The following is a 16996-nucleotide window of genomic DNA, read 5'->3' on the forward strand; positions in this document are numbered from 1 at the left end:
TATGAAATGATAGACGGTATCATGAAAATTGATGTTTCCTGATGGAAACGTAGTGACAAGGAGGGAATGTGGAAAAGTAAATTTTGCCATGTTCTGTGTCCCTACGTGTCATCCATCATATGTTATGTGTGCATGATTAAATATGCATATGCATTCCCCATGTCTGATTAATGACGCAATTACAGTTGTGTCCACCTCTAGTATGCCAGTTTCCAGTCCTCGTGAATACTACGAATATCAGGCCTATGTAAAGCTACGTTGCCACGTTTCTCAGTGTGCACGTTATTCTATTATAAAGTCCCCGTTTCTAGGCCTCAAAAGGGCCTGGACACCAGATTCAGCTCCTGTCTCCTAAAACCTCGCTGAGGAGCGATACAGCCCCCACCTGTATCCTCGACCCTTCACTTACTTCCTGCCTCGCAGTGCCCGGCCCAGCCTGGCTCAGTCTCTGAGTCTGCCAAGAATATGTTATGATTCCAGTTATCAGTTCAGTCCTCCTTCTCTGCATTCCTAAACTACTGAATCGCATCAATAGTTTCCGTCATTGTCTAGCCTTCACGTCTCCACGTTAGAGAAATACTGCATTTAATGGTCATTTAATATTCTTCATCACGCACTACATGTAGAATAATGCATGGTCCAGTCTTAGAATCAAGTTAGCCTTTCCTCTCCTGACTTCTAGTTTATATCAACATGTTCTCTAAACATCAGATACTAGATACTGTTTAGGTACATGTCGCCCTGACTCTCCAGACTTCAGTCTCTGCTCCTAGCACAGAGTTCATAGCCCCCAGTTTCTCCTAGTGATACGTCATTGCTAGTTTGCGCGCACCATCAGGTTAGAGGTCCCGGCTCCTTAGGTAGCCCCCTCCATGGTTTCCGCCCCATTTATGACATATTCTGTTACGTTTGCATCACATGTCTATGTATACGCCCTGTTACACCTCTTTTCGCCCTTATCTTTCGCGACTGCTACGCGTCACGCCTTCTGCTCCACCCACTGCTACGCCTACTGCAATGTAATGCTATGTGTTTGCGTTATGTATATATGCTCATGTATTGTTATTAAAAGTCAGCGCGCTCATCCCAGATCCAGCCCCAGCAGCTGCTGGGCCCTGTCATCCTATTCCTATGCAGGTTGTCCTGTTCCTGTCCTTATGCTGTAGTAAACCTGCAAAACTCCTACTACCTCGAATCTTGACTCTTATTTATTGAGCTATCTGTTATGATATATGTCTAGTCAAAAAGAGAGGTATTATTTATTTATTTACCACAGATGGAATGGCTGTGATTTTAGTGGTGTGTGCTGATCCGGCGTTCCCTTTTGAATTGTTTTACTCTTGGGTTACGTTTCCGGCTGTGGACGCAAATTCTGGTTTGTTCCACTCCTACACAGCCTCCGCTGTACCGGCTGAATATACACCGTACAGGGCACTGGAAATACCTATTGATCATTGTGTCAGGATATGCAGATTGACTAACCTGGTTTGTTCAGATACAGCGGGAGCGATGTGAAGTTAGTTTCTCTCCTCTCTGGATGTGTACCCCAGGTGAGTCTTAACGGAACTTAACCTGAGAGGACACCGCCCAGGGAAGGGGAAAAATGGAGAAATAAAATAGAAAAAGGCTGGCAGCCATAAACCATCCACAGGGCTCGACAATAGGAGATACACCTCGCCTACGTCGGGGTACAGGTTCCTGTTAGGAGACACAAACACACAGGAATCACTCTCTGTCTTCTATGCAATGCCTCTCTCCTTGTTATATAACTGGTTACCTAATATGCTTACATGTTAAAGCTCCAGCAAGCATTCCACTCATCAGGGCAAAAGTAGGAAAAAATAAAGTAACAAAAAATAGTAGGGAACTGCCCATGAACCCTAGACAGAAAAAAGAACAACAGAGTCTCTGTGGAATACCAATAGTCGGTAGAAACGCTACTTATCTGAAGCGTAGTGGGTTCTTCGTGAACTTGACTCGTCCAATCCCAAGACAGTAGTTGAGGTACTGGAAAAGGCAATCCTGTCCGAGCTATTCCATAGCTCAATGTACCACAGAATCCTCAACCAGGAAGTAGCGGGTAAAAATAAACGCAAAGTTCTTTCCCACGCTAGTCTTACACTAGCTAGTGTCTATAAAAAACGAAACATGAAAACAAGCGAGGCACGAAGGGGAGCTGGATTCACTTCATCCACTCGCCCTACAATCCGTATGTCCAGCGCGCTCTTCACAGGGTTAACAGAGGGACACAGCGCTTATTTCCAGCGACTCCCAGCAGAGTGTGCAAAAGCGGGAAGTGGCGTGGTTTACCAAGCGAGACACAGTACTTCTCTCCAGTGACTCCCTGCAATGAGTACAGGGCGAGAATCAGCGCAGGACCAGAGCAAGGCACAGCGCGGCTGGTGGCTCAGTTCCAGAGCGGGACACAGCGCGGCTGCAAAAGCGAAAACACAGCAGTCAGCAAATCCTGATCGCCTAACACGAAGCACGATCCAGGGTCCAGAAAGTAGCTAGCTCAGGTGACAAGCACCGAGGGCTTCAACACAGGCATAGGTATAGGGGAGGAAACGCACAAAAGAGAGGAAAGGGAAAACAGACTACCACCAGGCATTCTGGGACTTGTAGTTCCCCCCTAAACGCCTAAGTTGTGACACATTGGCAGCATCGAGTTTGGTTTGATGGCGCTCTCCCCCACTCTTTGTCCGCTGCGAGGTTAGGTCCACTCTCAATTCCAGGTGCAAACTGGCCTGCGTTGGGTGGTTTTACCCCGCACCCGAATCACGGCGCTTGTACCCTTGCAGAAATTCAAAGGCTACATGTAGTATCCATTTCCGTGATTCGAACATTAGTGCAATACATCGGTCGACATCTCCCTGGTGGTCCCCAGGGGGGTGCGGCCGTTCCAACGGATCGAGGCGGTTTACGTCTTAATCCGGTGATGGTAAATTCGGTTTTTGGTGCACGTCCGGTTGATAACGATGACTTCCCTTTCTGGCTAGCTGAGAAGTTTGACCAACTGGAGGCGGTGTTTCCGAATTCTACTCCTGCTGATAAGCATAGAATGTTGACGATAACTTTACCGAAGGATTTAACTCCTGAGCTTGTTGACTGTGAAAGCTGGGGGAAAACATTTGCGGCCGTTTATACGAGGTGCTTTGGCACCCCGTCTATGAATGCACCCTAATTCGCCGAGGTTCCAATCCTCTGTGCACAGTTCTGTGTGACAATCAGAAACCCTGCGACAAGGCTTTAAGTAGACCTTCTGATTCCAGTTGGCAATGCTACCCATACGGATGTTGAAATGTTTGGCCACTTTACCAGGTTCAGATCAAACAGATACCACTATTAGGGTGTCATCGGCATACGAGAATACCGAGAATCCACAAGATCGAATAGGTTTGGTGAGTGGAATAATGAAATTAAATTAATTCGTACTTGTATAGCGCACTTATACCCTGAGGCGTCTTGGCGCTGTACACATACCGCTGTGGAACCCTTCCTGGCTTTTCCCTGTGAAATGCCCACTCCTGGGCACCCCCAAGGTGAAGCCAGGCATCCCAGCGCTGTTGAGGTCGTTGTGGAGATTAAGCAAGCTATTGCCCAGAGTTGCAGAGTGGGACCCATGATTAGAATAGGCACAGAGGCGAGAATTATCAGGTCGGAGGAAATTGAGCCCAAGATCCGCCGAGGCGGGAATTGAACCCTGGTCCCGGGCCAGACCTCTGCATCAGGGTCTGCCGCTCTAACCATTGAGCCACACTTCTCCACTAGGCTTAAATAGTGGTATCTGTTAGGCTTAAATAATGTAGGCTTAAACAGGGTTGGACTTAATGAAAATCCCTGAGGCATTACACAGGGAAGCATAAAGTGGGTGGAGGTAAAATCCTTCAAAGCCACCATTTGCTCTTAATTTGACAGAAAAGACCTGATCAGTATGAGAGCTGTACCTTTGATGTCTTTCCTTTCAAGACGGTGGACCAAATTGGGGTGATCAACTGTATCAAATGTGGCCAACAAATCCAAAAGGGTGAAAGCCGCATTGTCACCTCTAACAACGATGGCTCTGTTCTCTTCCGTGACACCCAAATCCTTCTCTGAACTTGGGTGCAACTTTGAGCATCAGATCCTGGTCTCTCCCATGACATCATTTGACAGAGAGGAGAAGATTCTGGGCTACCAACTTGCCCCAGCAGACTTCTCAGCTGCTGTGGCTGTGCTGTGAGCAGGAGGTCATCCAACTGACCCTTGGAGTCTCTTGGCTTTGGCTGAGCTGCGGAGACGACATTTCCACAAAAAGGACACAGCAGACATAGTTCTTCTTCTTTACTAGTCACTAGGTTCAGCAGGTGCAGTCCACACCGCTGCAGTCTCTCTTTGCCAATTCCTTGGTGCAGCAGGGCAGTCCTTCTTTGGTCCTTCTTCCAGTCCAGTTGAGATATGAGTTCTGGGAACAGGGGTGCCCTTTTTATGCTCTGACAATGCCCTCAAGACTACCGGGTTCCCTATGGGCTGCATTGTTCCCGCCCTCCTGATGACCACTTCTTGGGAAGTTTAGCATCTGTGTATTCCAGAATGCACCATTTTGCCCACTCCCAAAATGGCAGAACCATTATCTCGGCTTGCAGTGCTCTCTTGCCCAACCCAGAGATGTGGCTGTCAAGGGGGCTACACGCCCCTGAGAAACTGGTTTGGCAACTGGTTTCCCCTTTCTGTGCCTAGTGCCAGCCTGTCCAACTAGGCAATGGAGCAGCCCTTTTTCCAAATTTTACTCATTTGCCCTTCAAAAGAGGCTTCCGCTTTGAAGCTCACCTTTTGGGCCAACATCCGTTTGACTTCCTGCAGAAGTGAGGTAACACCTCTCTCTAGTGCAGGCTTTAGCATGATTCCCCAGGAGGGCAGAAAGCTGTTCAAGGAAAGGCCCCTTGTGCAACCGGGCGCAGGATACTAAAGGCAACAAATGGTAACTTTGTAAACGTCGCATACTGTAATGTGTTACAATCAATCAATCGAGGGGTTTATAAAGCACGCTACTCACCCGTGGGGGTCTCAAGGCGCTGGGGGGGGGGGCAGCTCCGGATCAGTCGAAGAGCCAGATCTTGAGGTCCTTCCTGAACGTGTGCAGGGTCGGGGAGCGTCTGATGTTCACAGGGAGCTCGTTCTAGGTCTTGGCTGCGATGTAGGAGAAGGCTCTCCTGCCTGCTCTGTTTCTGTGGATGCGGGGGACCTCTGCCAGGGCGAGATAAGCGGAGCGGAGGTTCCTCTTGGGTACGTGGAAGGATACTCTCTTGTTGAGGTATTTGGGCCCGATGTTGTTTAAGGATTTGTAGGCGTGGGTGAGGAGTTTGAAGGTAACCCTCTTCTTGACGGGGAGTCAGTGGAGGTCTCGTAGGTGTTGGGTCATGTGTTCGGGACACGGTGTCCTGAGGACGAGTCTGGCTGCGGCGTTCTGGGTGGTTTGGAGGTTGTGTAGTAGATTTCTGTTGATTCCGGCATATAGGGCGTTGCCGTAGTCCAGTCTGCTGATTGTAAGCGCGTGGGTGACGGTCCTTCGGCAGTGGGGGGGGGATCCATGTGAAGGTCTTACGGAGATTGCGCAGGCAGTTGAAGCTAGTGGAAGCAACGTGGTTAATCTGTCGGTTCATGGAGAGGGAGGAGTTGAGGATGATCCGAGGATTCATGCGTGGTCTGTAGGGGTGGGTGAATCCCCGAGGGCGGAGGGCCACTAGGTGTTGTCCCAGGTGGAGGTGCAGGGTCCAAGGAGGAGGACCTCGGTCATCTCTGAGTTGAGCTTCAGCAGCTGTCCTTCATCCAGGCTGCCACGTTCTTCATTCCTGCCTGGAAGCAGAGTCTGGTGTCTTCTGGATTCTTTGTGAGTGAGAGGATGAGCTGGGTGCCGTGGGCGTAGGATACAATGCTGAGCCCATGCTGGCTGACGATGGCGGCGAGGGGGGCATGTAGATGTTGAAGAGCGTGGGGCTGAGCGATGATCCTTGAGGTACTCCCCAGTTGATATTGGTGGGTTTGGAGAGGCAGGAAGGGAGTCTGATCCTCTGGGGAGAGAAAGGATTGGATCAAGTCATGGGCGACTCGTATCCCAGCGTCGTAATGTCTGGCTGCGAGCGTGCGATGTGAGACGGTGTTGAATGCTGCGGAGAGGTCTAGGAGGATGAGGGCCGCAGTGTGTCCCTGGTCGAGTAGCATGTGGATTTCGTCAGTGGTGGCGAGGAGGGCTTTCCCGGTGCTATGGTTGCTGCGGAATCCAGACTGGGAGGCGTCTAAGATGTAGTTCTCTTCAATGAAGGTGGACAGCTGGGTGTTTAAGAGTCTCTCTGTGACTTTGGCCGCAAAGGGGAGGACAGAGATGGGCCAGTAGTTTTTCAGGTCCGTTGGGTCGGCCGTAGGTTTCTTGAGGAGGGGTTTTACCTCCGCCCGCTTCCAGTCATCTGGGAAGATGCCGGATCTGAAGGAGGCGTTGATGGTTCGTCCTAGTTCGGATGCGATGGCGGCCCTGTTGAATATGTGCGGTGTGCAGGGGTCCGTTAGGGGCTCCTAAATGGGTTTTCTTCATTTTCACGGTGATGTGTTCGGCGGTGACAGGGTCCCAGGTCATGATGCTTGGCTTATCGGCGGCAGTGGGGAGAGGGGTGGTGGTGTCCGGCGTCTGTTCGCTGAAGTTGTCATAGAGGATCTTGATCTTCAGATGGAAGTAGGAGCTGAGCTTGTCGCCGAGTTCCTGGGAGGGTGTGACGTCTGTGGCTTTGCAGGGGAGTTTTGTGAACTGCTGTATGACATTGAACAGTTCCTTGGCGTTGGTCGCGTTGGTCTAGACTTTGTCTTTTATGAAGGTCCGTTTGGTTTCTCTTATGTTCCGGTGGTATTCCTTCAGGGTGCTCCTGTGGTTTTCTGATTTCGCCACATTTTCTCAAGAAGTCTGCAAGAGCGTCTGGCTTCTTGTCGTTCTGTGGTGAACCAGGCGGCCTTCGGAGGGCGTTGTTTGGCAGGGCTGCGGAGGGGTGTGAGCTTGTCGGCGCAGCAGGAGATCCAGCTGTAAAATTCTGTGCCTGCGGAGTTGGTGTCGTTCGTGGCGCTGGGGCGGTTTGGAGAAGGGTGGTGTTGAGGTGTTCCTCTGTGACCTTGCTCCAGTTCCGTCATGGAGGGTGCGGGTTTGGGTGCGGTGGTGGTGTTAAAGATGAAATGGACACAGTGGTCGTTCGTCCAGAGGGGGTGGATGGTGTGGCTGAAGCGGATGTTTGTCCCCCCGGCGAATATGGGGTCGAGGCTGTGTCCAGCTCTGTGGGTGGGCGTGTTGACCAGTTGCTTCAGTCTGAGGTTGTCGAGGAGAGTGAAGGTGTCGGGTGTTTGCAGTTGTCGAGGTGGAAGTTCAGGTCCCCGAGTAGAATGTAGTCCGTGGAGGTGATGGCGTGGGGTGCGGCGAGCTCATCGATGGTAGTAGCGGGTTGGGTGTGAGGTACTGGCGGTCAGTAGATGAGGGTGCCACGTAGCGTGGTCCTGGGGCTAGTCTGGATCTGGAAGTGGAGGTGCTCGGTGTTGGAGTGAGGGTCACTCGTGCTAGTTGTGGAGAGTCGGAGGAGGGTTTTGTGTACGATGGCGAGTCCTCCTCCTGGGTGGTGGGGGCAGTTCGTTCTCTGGATCTTGTAGCCGTCGGGGATGGCCGAGGCAATGTTGGAGCCGGAGGAGGCGTTGGTCCAGGTTTCTGTGAGGAAGGCAACGTCGTGCGAGAGGGTGTTGATCAGGTCCCAGATTTCTACGGCGTGCCGGTCCAGGGAGCGCATGTTGAGGAGGATGCATGTCAGGGTTTCGGTGGTGCGCGCATCAGGTGGGCCTTCAACGATAGCGGGAGCTATGTCAATGGGGAAGGATCTGTGGCAGGGTCTGCATAAGAACTGTCCATGGGTTGGGTTCGGCGAGGATTTTGCTCAGTTGGCTAGTCTTCCGGGATTGAGTGCATGGAGGGTGGTTGAGTCGTAGCAATGGGGCCTCGGAGAGCCAGGGTTCCTGGTGCTGGTCGCGGATGGGCGCAGATGGGCTTGCCTTAGACGCACCTGCAGCGCGAGCACACATCGCCATTAAGTAGGGGAGGGGGCGGAACCAGATAGGGAGGCGAGAGCGGAAACTGTTTCGGGGTGGGAGGGGCAGCAGCGGTGGTAAAAACGGGCTTGACAAGCAAGTGATAGTTAAAAATAGCCAGTCCGGCGGATTTCCAAACCAATACAATCCCAAGTAAATACTATGTGAACACAAATGAAAATACAAAAGCTGCAAACACAAAAGCTGTAAGCACAATGTGAACACAAATTAAAACACAGAAGAGACGCAATGAACCGATCACCAGGAGGCACTGGCGTAACGAAACTTTAGGGGCCTCCCTGCAATGCATGTGGAGGGGCCCCACCGGGCACCCTCCCTGCAAGGCATGTGGAGGGGCCCCACTGGGCTCAATCGGGAGCTCTGCAGCCTGAGTGCTGTGCTAAGGGGGCCCCTGGAGCTTGGGGGACCCCTGCACCGCAGGGACCTGTGTTACGCCCCTGCCAGGAGGCTGGGTGGGCTGCTGGCGCAAACCCTGACTGCGGGTGAGGTGAAGCTGCAGGGTAAAGTGCTGGCCTGGACCCAAGGTCTAGGTTTTATACGCGCCCCCGGCAGGGGTCGTCATTACGTAGGGGAGAGGGGGTGGGACCAGGTAGGGAGGCGGAAGCGGGACTGTGTGGGGGGTGGAAGGGGCTGCAGGGGCAGCAGCGGCGGTAAAAACGGGCTTGGCAAGCGATTGAAAGTTAAAAGTAGAACTCCAAAGCAATACAATCCCAAGTAAACACAGTGTGAACACAAATGAAAACACAAAAGCTGTAAGCACAATGTGAACAAAAATGAAAACATAAAAGAGACACAATAAACCGATCACCAGGAGGCTGGGTGGGCTGCTGGTACGAACCCTGACTGCGGGGACTCGAGGCTGCGGCGGTGAGGCGAAGCTGCAGGGGAGAGTGATGGCCTGGACCCAAGGTCTAGGTTTCACACCGCAGCGGTCGACGTTCATTTTGACTTGAGAATTCAATCGGGCTTAATGTAACGAGTTGTTTGACACCTTGGAGTATCAACTTTGGTCGCACTGTTCAGAAGATAGCACAGCTGAGGGATAACCCAGTACTCGCAAATGGGGCGACCAAGTCTTTTACTGTCAAAGCGCATAAAATGCGTGTCCTGCCCATGGAATGTGCTGCACTCGCCTTCAGGCTCAATAGGCCTGCCATAGGGATGACTAACTCATATTGCAAAGGGAGGTTTGGCTTTGTGATTGCTTTGCATGGCAAAGTCGGGCAAGCAGTTTAAAACTGCACTCCCAGTCTGCAGTGGCAGACTGGTGAGACTCGTTGTACCTAGGTCACACCCAGGGTAATACAACCGGTGCTGCAATCCCTGGGGTGACTCTTTAACTTACATGCCTTGGGTACCATATACTAAGGACTTACAGATAAGTTACCCTATGCCAATCGTGCATAGCCAAAGTGACATACATATTTTTGGGGCATGGCGCGAAGGTGTGGTAAGTAGGCCTCCGTGCACTCTCTGAGTCGAGAAAACCGTAGCATCAGTCCAAAAACTCAGAGGTGATCATTCAACAAGCATTTACAATGCAATGGTCTCGGCAATATTACAGGTAGAGCTATTATTTTTATTTTTATTTTTTTTTTCCTTAATTAAATGGATTTGTGTTTTTGTTGTTAATAGCTTAAGTGTTTGTATATGTGTGATATATTGAATTATATATATTGCATTAGCAGAGACGTGATGTATTGAGATAGTGAGGTATTGAAATAGAGTGTGATTGATGTGAGAGAGTGATGTTGATAGATAGTGAGGTAGTTATGGAGAGTGATGTTGTGAGATAGAGAAAGATTGATATATTGAAAGAGAGAGTGAAGTAGTGAGTGTTAGTGATGTTGTGAGGTATTAAGATAGAAACAGAGTTAGATAGTGAGGTAATGAAAGAGAGCGTGTTAGTGACTTAGGGCCAGATGTAGGTAGGCGTTTACCGGGTGGTAACGGCCGAAAACCGGTAAAATCGGCCGTTACCGACCGGAATCCAGGAAATGAGATGTAGGAGGCCAATAATTACTGATTATTGAAAACCCGAGTCGGAAACATACCGACTTGGTAAAAATGACCCGGTAAAATTACCGTGTCGGAATCTACCGTATACATAAATACCGAGTTCGTATTTTCCGACTCGGAAAATCAGAAACGGTAATAATTGGCCTTGGAGATGTAGGTAAGCCCAAAAATACCGATTCTGCCGAAAAACGGTATTTTTTAGTCGGTATTTACCATGGATTGAAAGCAGGTGGTAACCAAGGGAGGGCTATAAAAAAAGTCCCAAAATGCACCTCAGGACCCATGATGGCGGCTTTTTACATCATAGCAAGACGGCAGAGACTACAGGCAGCAGGACAGAGAGAATGGCTCAGGGAGGAACAAGTGTACAGGCAGAGGATAACACTGTTCCAACTGACAGAGCCTGAAATACTGCAGAGGTACAGGCTACACCCAGACACCATCAAGCAATTGATCAGGGACCTACACCCTCTCCTGGACCACCCAACACCCAGGGCCCATGCCATCCCACCTCATGTCCAGGTGCTATGTAGCTTACACCTGCTGGCCTCAGGGAGCTACCAGAGTGTGATAGCTGTAGTGGGTGGCGTGTCCCAGAGCTGCCTGTCCCGCTTCTTCAGGAGGTTTCTGGACGCCATGATGCAGAGGATGGGGCATTATATTTCATTCCCTGTTACACCGGCAGAATTAGCCAAAACCAAGACTGACTTTTATCAACTGGCACACTTCCCGCACGTGATAGGCTGCATCGATGGCACCCACGTCCCACTCTGTCCACCTGCAGCCACAGAGCACATATACAGGAATCGCAAGTCGACGCACTCCATCAACGTCCAGGTCATATGTAATGCAGGTAACCTCATCACTGACATCGTAGCCAAGTTCCCCGGAAGTACCCATGATTCTTACATATTCCAGAATAGTGGAATATACACACGCCTACTTGCCGGAGAATTTGGAAATGGATACCTGCTAGGTAAATCACAATGACACACCCTGACACCCACATCACATCTACGTCTCATGTACTTGCAATTAATGTCTATCTTTCTCCCCCTAGGCGACAGTGCATATGCCCTGCGGTCCTTTGTGCTCACTCCCTACCTCAACCCATCCACCAGGAGTGAAAGGCGATACAACGTGGCTCACAGATCCACACGAAACGTTGTTGAGCGCACATTTGGACTCCTGAAGAGCAGGTTTCGCTGCCTCCACAAGAGTGGAGGTGCACGGCAGTACACCCCAATCATCTGCTGCAAAATAATAGCGACCTGTGCAATGTTGCATAATCTCGCCACCAAGCAAGGCACTGAGGTGGAGCTCACATATCATGAGGACATTGATGACGACCCAGAGGAGGCAGAGCCCCAAGCTACAGTGGCAGCAGCAGCTACAGATGGGAGACTGAGACGGGAAGAGGTTACACAACAATATTTCTGAGTGAGTAAAGAGACACAGGCATGAATGTAACTTTGTGTAAGTAGTTTAATTTTCACTACGCCACAGCATTGCTAGCTCACATTGGGCTCACTATATCAAACACTCCATGAGTGTGTTGTCACGGTTAACACCACCGTGACTACAGCCTTGGGTGGAGGGCAAAGTCATTGTTTGTGGCCACGGGCCACAGGGCGGGGCTGCAGTGGCTGTGAATCAATGTTCTCACTCTGGCCTGTCACACTTCCCCGACGCCTGCCACTCCTCCGTAAGTCATGCACAGGAGTGCTTGCACCACTCCTGCTGGTGGACCCCTCGCTTTCGGCAGCACAAGTGTCGCCTCCAGTGCCAGTCTGATGCACGAGCTCCATAGCAGAGGTCATCCTGGCCATACCTTCTGTTAAATTGTTGCAGCACTGCACTATGGCATCCTGCATCGTCACTGACCGTCTGCACAGCACAGTGGTAGCAGTGGCAAACCTGTTCAGGGCCTTGGTTTGCTGTTGCACATCCACACGGGCCTTGCGTCTCTCTAAATGGTCCCTGTCCAACTTGTCACACAGGACAGTCATGCACTGTGTAATATCAGATATTCCTGACGCCATGGATTGCATGCTTTCGGCCATTTCCCCTATGCCCTTGCCTACTGCTTCCAGTTTGGTATTTGTGCTTTTGCCTGCAGGCGCTGCACCTTCACCATGGTGGCCTCCAGTCCGCAGAAGACACCCTGGACTTGACGCACATCCTCAACCTCCCGTGGCCGTCGCCCTCGGACACTGGCCCGCGTGACTCTGGGACTGGGCTGCTGCTCGGTGTTGCCTCTGTCCTGTGTGTCACCCTCCACCTCCTCCTCCGATGATGTTTGCAGTATTCTGCGAGGGGGCACATCATGGCACCTTACTCTTCCCAGCACTGGGGATGGTGATGTGGGGGTGGGTGATTGTTCTGCCGCTCCTGTGTCCTGACTACCGAATAGGAGAGGGGATTGTGGATTTTCTGCAGTTGCCTCCTCAGGTATCGGGGCTGCCTGCTCTTGGTCCTTCCCTCCGTGAGAGGTGCTAGGTCCGGCTCCTTCCCTCCTCTTCTCTCTGACCTCTGCTGTGCTGCGCTTTGACTCTCCTGTGGACAGACATGGACATTGTGTCAGTGATGTTGTTCACCTGTGTCATGAGATAAAATACACTTCTAATGCACTTTTGCCTGTCTCTCATTTGCCTATGCTAGTTGTCTGTTGCTCCCCTTGCTGCAATGCACGCTGACTGCTCTGAGGTATCTACACATGACTACATTTCCCAGGATGCATTGCAGGACATTAGTTAAACCTGTTGTGGAGTCTGATTTGTCCTGTGAGGGGAATAGGTAAATGGGTAAATGATAATGTTCTTGCATCTTACCTGGTTTCTTTGCTCCTCTTGCTGAGCTGTCAGCGTCTCCAATTCCGTGAATACATTCCTTCTCAAGGGTGGATGCCACCATCTCCTCGATGTCGGTGAGTCTGGGGGCTCTGTTTCTTCCTCCCCCTGTAGCAACACTTTCCTTGCGGTGGGCAGCAAGTTTTTTCTTCGTGATGATGCGGATGTCATACCACCGTTTTTTTAGGTCTTCCAGGTCACGGTGGGTGACACCAATGGCATTTACCTTGCCTTGTATGTCCAACCAGGTGCTGCGTTTGATTGATTCTGCAACATGCAGAGTTTGCTTTCCAAAAATTTTCCCATAATGTCTGACAATCTCCGAAATTAGCACCTGCAGTTCCTCCTGGCTGAACTTCTGCTTCCTTTTGCGCTCTGCAGCATCTCTCTGTGCCTCCTGGCTCTCCATCTTGCAGTGTAGTTTGTCTCAGGTAAGGCTGCTCCACACTCTGTCCTCCTGCTCTCCTGACTGTTTGTTTCTGCACCTGCATGGGCGTGGCCTGTCCCAGGTACTGGGGTGTGGTGCTTCGATCTGATTGGTTAGTTCCCCTGTGGCTTTGGATTTGGGTGTGGTTGGAGTACCTGATTGGTTCACAGGCACACATGTTTGTCAGTTTCAAATTCTGCGGCGGATATTTCCGACACGGTAAATACCGGGTCGGTTTTTACCGACTCGGTATTTTCCGGGTCGGAAGTTCCCATTCATTCCTATGGGCCATGGCACCAGTGGATCAGTTTGGGTTTTTCCGTCTCGGATTTTACCGTGTAGGTATATTCCGAGTCGGTAAATACCGTTTCCGATTACCGACAGGTTCCGAGTCGGTATTTGTTACCGGCATTGTTACCTACATCTCATTTTCCGACTTACCGAGTCGGTGTGAAACGGTATTTAAGAGGTGGTAATTATTTTATTACCTACATCTGGCCCTTAGTGTATTTGAGAGTGAGGGAGTGAGTGAGTAAATTAGTAATTTAGAAAGAGAGTGCATTTGTGAGTTATTGAGAGTGATGTAGTTATTTTTTGAGAGTGTGTGGTGATATAGTGAGGGAGTGATACCGAAATAGATAGTGATGTACTGATAGAGATAGTGAGATAGAGATTGAATTTTGAGTATTGTGTTAGAGTGAGAGATAGTTACTGTTGTAGTTATATTGTGTTGCTGTGAGAGATAGTTGAATAGTGAGTTATAGAGTTAGTGATTGAGTAGTAAAGTGAGAGAGTGGTGTGGGGGAAGAGAGTGGTGTGGGGGAAGAGAGTGGTGTGGGGGAAGAGAGTGGTGTGGTGGAAGAGAGCGGTGTGGTGGAAGAGAGCGGTGTGGGGGAAGAGAGCGGTGTGGGGGAAGAGAGCGGTGTGGGGGAAGAGAGCGGTGTGGGGGAAGAGAGCGGTGTGGGGGAAGAGAGCGGTGTGGGGGAAGAGAGCGGTGTGGGGGAAGAGAGCGGTGTGGGGGAAGAGAGCGGTGTGGGGGAAGAGAGCGGTGTGGGAGTAGAGAGTGGTGTGTGGGAGTAGAGAGTGGTGTGTGGGAAGAGAGTGGTTCGGCCCTTCCCTCTTTCTGTCTAGTTTCACAAGGAAAGTAGGACATTCGCCAATTTATGCCCATGTTTTACAGACACTTTCATCTTTCTTGAAATGCATAAAGAATAATGTATTCTTCCAAGGTGCTACGACTGTCAAGAGTCCCATGAGTACTTCCATGAGTAAATATTTATGCATACAGAAATATAGCACGTCGTGTGTGTAAATGCAGCATATCGGTAAATCTGCATTAAAAAACGTTTTTCACGGCTTGAATATCTTTAGTAGATTCTGGACATAATCATCTTGCACACTACAATGGCACCGTAATGTGTACATTGAAGCATGGTTAAATCCGTTTACGAGTTCAGCTTCATGATCTGTAAATTACTAACTTGAAGTTCTACTCTTCAGTGAAAGTATTTGCAGACCTGTGTCACTTGAGCACTTTTTTGTATTTTCAAGATAACTGAGATTTTAAAACGCTTGCAAGTCTCAAGTTCGTACCACTTGAGATCAGCTGTGAGTAACCTGTGATGACGTGCTTCAGTACACAATGTGCATAGAGTGACCCACAACATAAGCCACTTACACGGCTTGAATATCTTTAGTAGATTCTGGACATAATCATCTTGCACACTACAATGGCACAATGCAAAAGTCATGCTGGCGGAGCAGTTTCTGTGCGACAGGGGTATGCTACAGAAATAGTGGGCAAATATCAATGTAAATATTGTAGATGAACTATTGTGTACAAAAATAGAGGGACAGCCACTACTGCAATCGGAGCGCACAGGACACGGGCACACCGGAAAAAGGGGGCCATACACTACGGGATGGTGACAATAACACGGAGAAAGACGGATAGCCACAACTGCAAACACAGCTCACAGGACACGGGCACACCGGGAACACAGGGAAACATAGAAAGAAAAAAATAGCTTACATGCCGGACCTTGCATCAGTGGACAAACAAAAAATGTAAGCAAAAAAAAGCGGGACAGCCACTACTGCAATCGGAGGGAGACATACACAACGGGATGGTGACGATAACAAATCGGACGGGACAAACCTAAAATAAGAGCAAAAAAAAGCTGAACAGTCACTACTGCAATCGGAGCGCACAGGACACGGGCACACCAGGAAAAGGGGAACATAGACGACGCAATGGTGACAATAACACGAGCAAAAAAAAAAGCGGAACAGTCACTACTGCAATCGGAGCGCACGGGCACACCAGGAAAAGGGGAACATAGACGACGCAATGGTGACGATAACACAGGACAAACAAAAAAATATATAAGCAAACAAATATAAAATGGCAATGGCTTACCTGCCGATCCTTGCATCACGGAGAAAGCGAAACCATCCTCATAGGGAGACAAACGAAATAATGGCAGACACAACGTTGAAGAATTTTCGGATTGGGGGCGTGTTCGGTGTTCAAAAGTAGGCGTGCCTAAAAAGTGGAAAGAAGAACACCGAACACACCTCCAAATCCGAAAAGGACGGAGCCTATTTGGAGTGACGGCTCTCTCCTCCAATGGCTGGCCTCCATTTAGGAAGCCAGCCAATTGGGAGAGAGCCAAAATTAGAGGCGGGAAATAATGGCAGACACAACGTTGAAGAATTTTCGGATTGGGGGCGTGTTCGGTGTTCAAAAGTAGGCGTGCCTAAAAGTGGAAAGAAGAACACTGAACACACCTCCAAATCCGAAAAGGACGGAGCCTATTTGGAGTGACGGCTCTCTCCTCCAATGGCTGGCCTCCATTTAGGAAGCCAGCCAATGGGAGAGAGCCAAAATTAGAGGCGGGATAAAGAGCCCCTCTAAGAAACATAAGATCTCGCTACTTCCGGTTCTGACGAACCGGATAGTACCTCGACCTAAAAAGGGGTATTTCCTTACAGGCAACATAAAGATGACGGGGAAAGTTGGTGCGCTGTGGTCTGTAAAAACTGTAACTTAATATGTGGACTGCAGCACATTGATGAGATTAGGAATGCAGTATTTGTTGTGTAGTACTGTGTTTAGTGTATCCTGAGATTCACTTCAGTATTGCAGATTCATTTTTGAGTTGTAGTCCAGTGTCTTGCCTTCCGATAGGCCTAGTGCAGTGTACAACACCTATGGAGGCTTAGTCCATAAAATGTGTGACACAAGAAGAGGTGGTTGAGTGGTGCTGTTCAGTACAAGGCATTGTGGGAGGCTGTAGTTTAGAACAAGCTAGTCAAGGAAATGTAGTGCACTTTATAGAACCCTTAGACAGGTTAATTCTGAGCTACACATTATTGGATGAAGCAGTTTAAAGCAAATCATACCTGCAGTTAAAGTTGCTATCAGCTTTTACAAGTCACTGCGAGGACCCACATTCATTTAATGGGTGTACATTTTTCTGGGATGCTTCTTACCTCTTTCTTTGGTCTGAATTTACAGGTTGTTCCACTCCTGTCGTGGAATGTTGCCAGCAAAAGTGAAAATTGAAAAAACAGGTGAGATATGCATGCT

At 49.7% G+C, this 16996-nt stretch overlaps 1 protein-coding gene across 1 annotated transcript in view; it reads left to right on the forward strand.

The window, feature by feature from the left end:
* The window catches only part of LIN37 (lin-37 DREAM MuvB core complex component), a 172540-nt gene that overhangs the window by 62110 nt on the left and 93434 nt on the right, over window positions 1-16996 (forward strand). The window contains exon 2 of the mRNA XM_078655408.1: window positions 16925-16980. Within this exon, the coding sequence (XP_078511534.1) occupies window positions 16947-16980 (34 nt within the window). The 5' untranslated portion in view covers window positions 16925-16946. The remainder of the gene's footprint in view (window positions 1-16924; window positions 16981-16996) is intronic.

The sequence above is a fragment of the Lissotriton helveticus genome, chromosome 7 (assembly GCF_964261635.1).
Source record: "Lissotriton helveticus chromosome 7, aLisHel1.1, whole genome shotgun sequence".
Classification (NCBI taxonomy): Eukaryota; Metazoa; Chordata; class Amphibia; order Caudata; family Salamandridae; genus Lissotriton; species Lissotriton helveticus.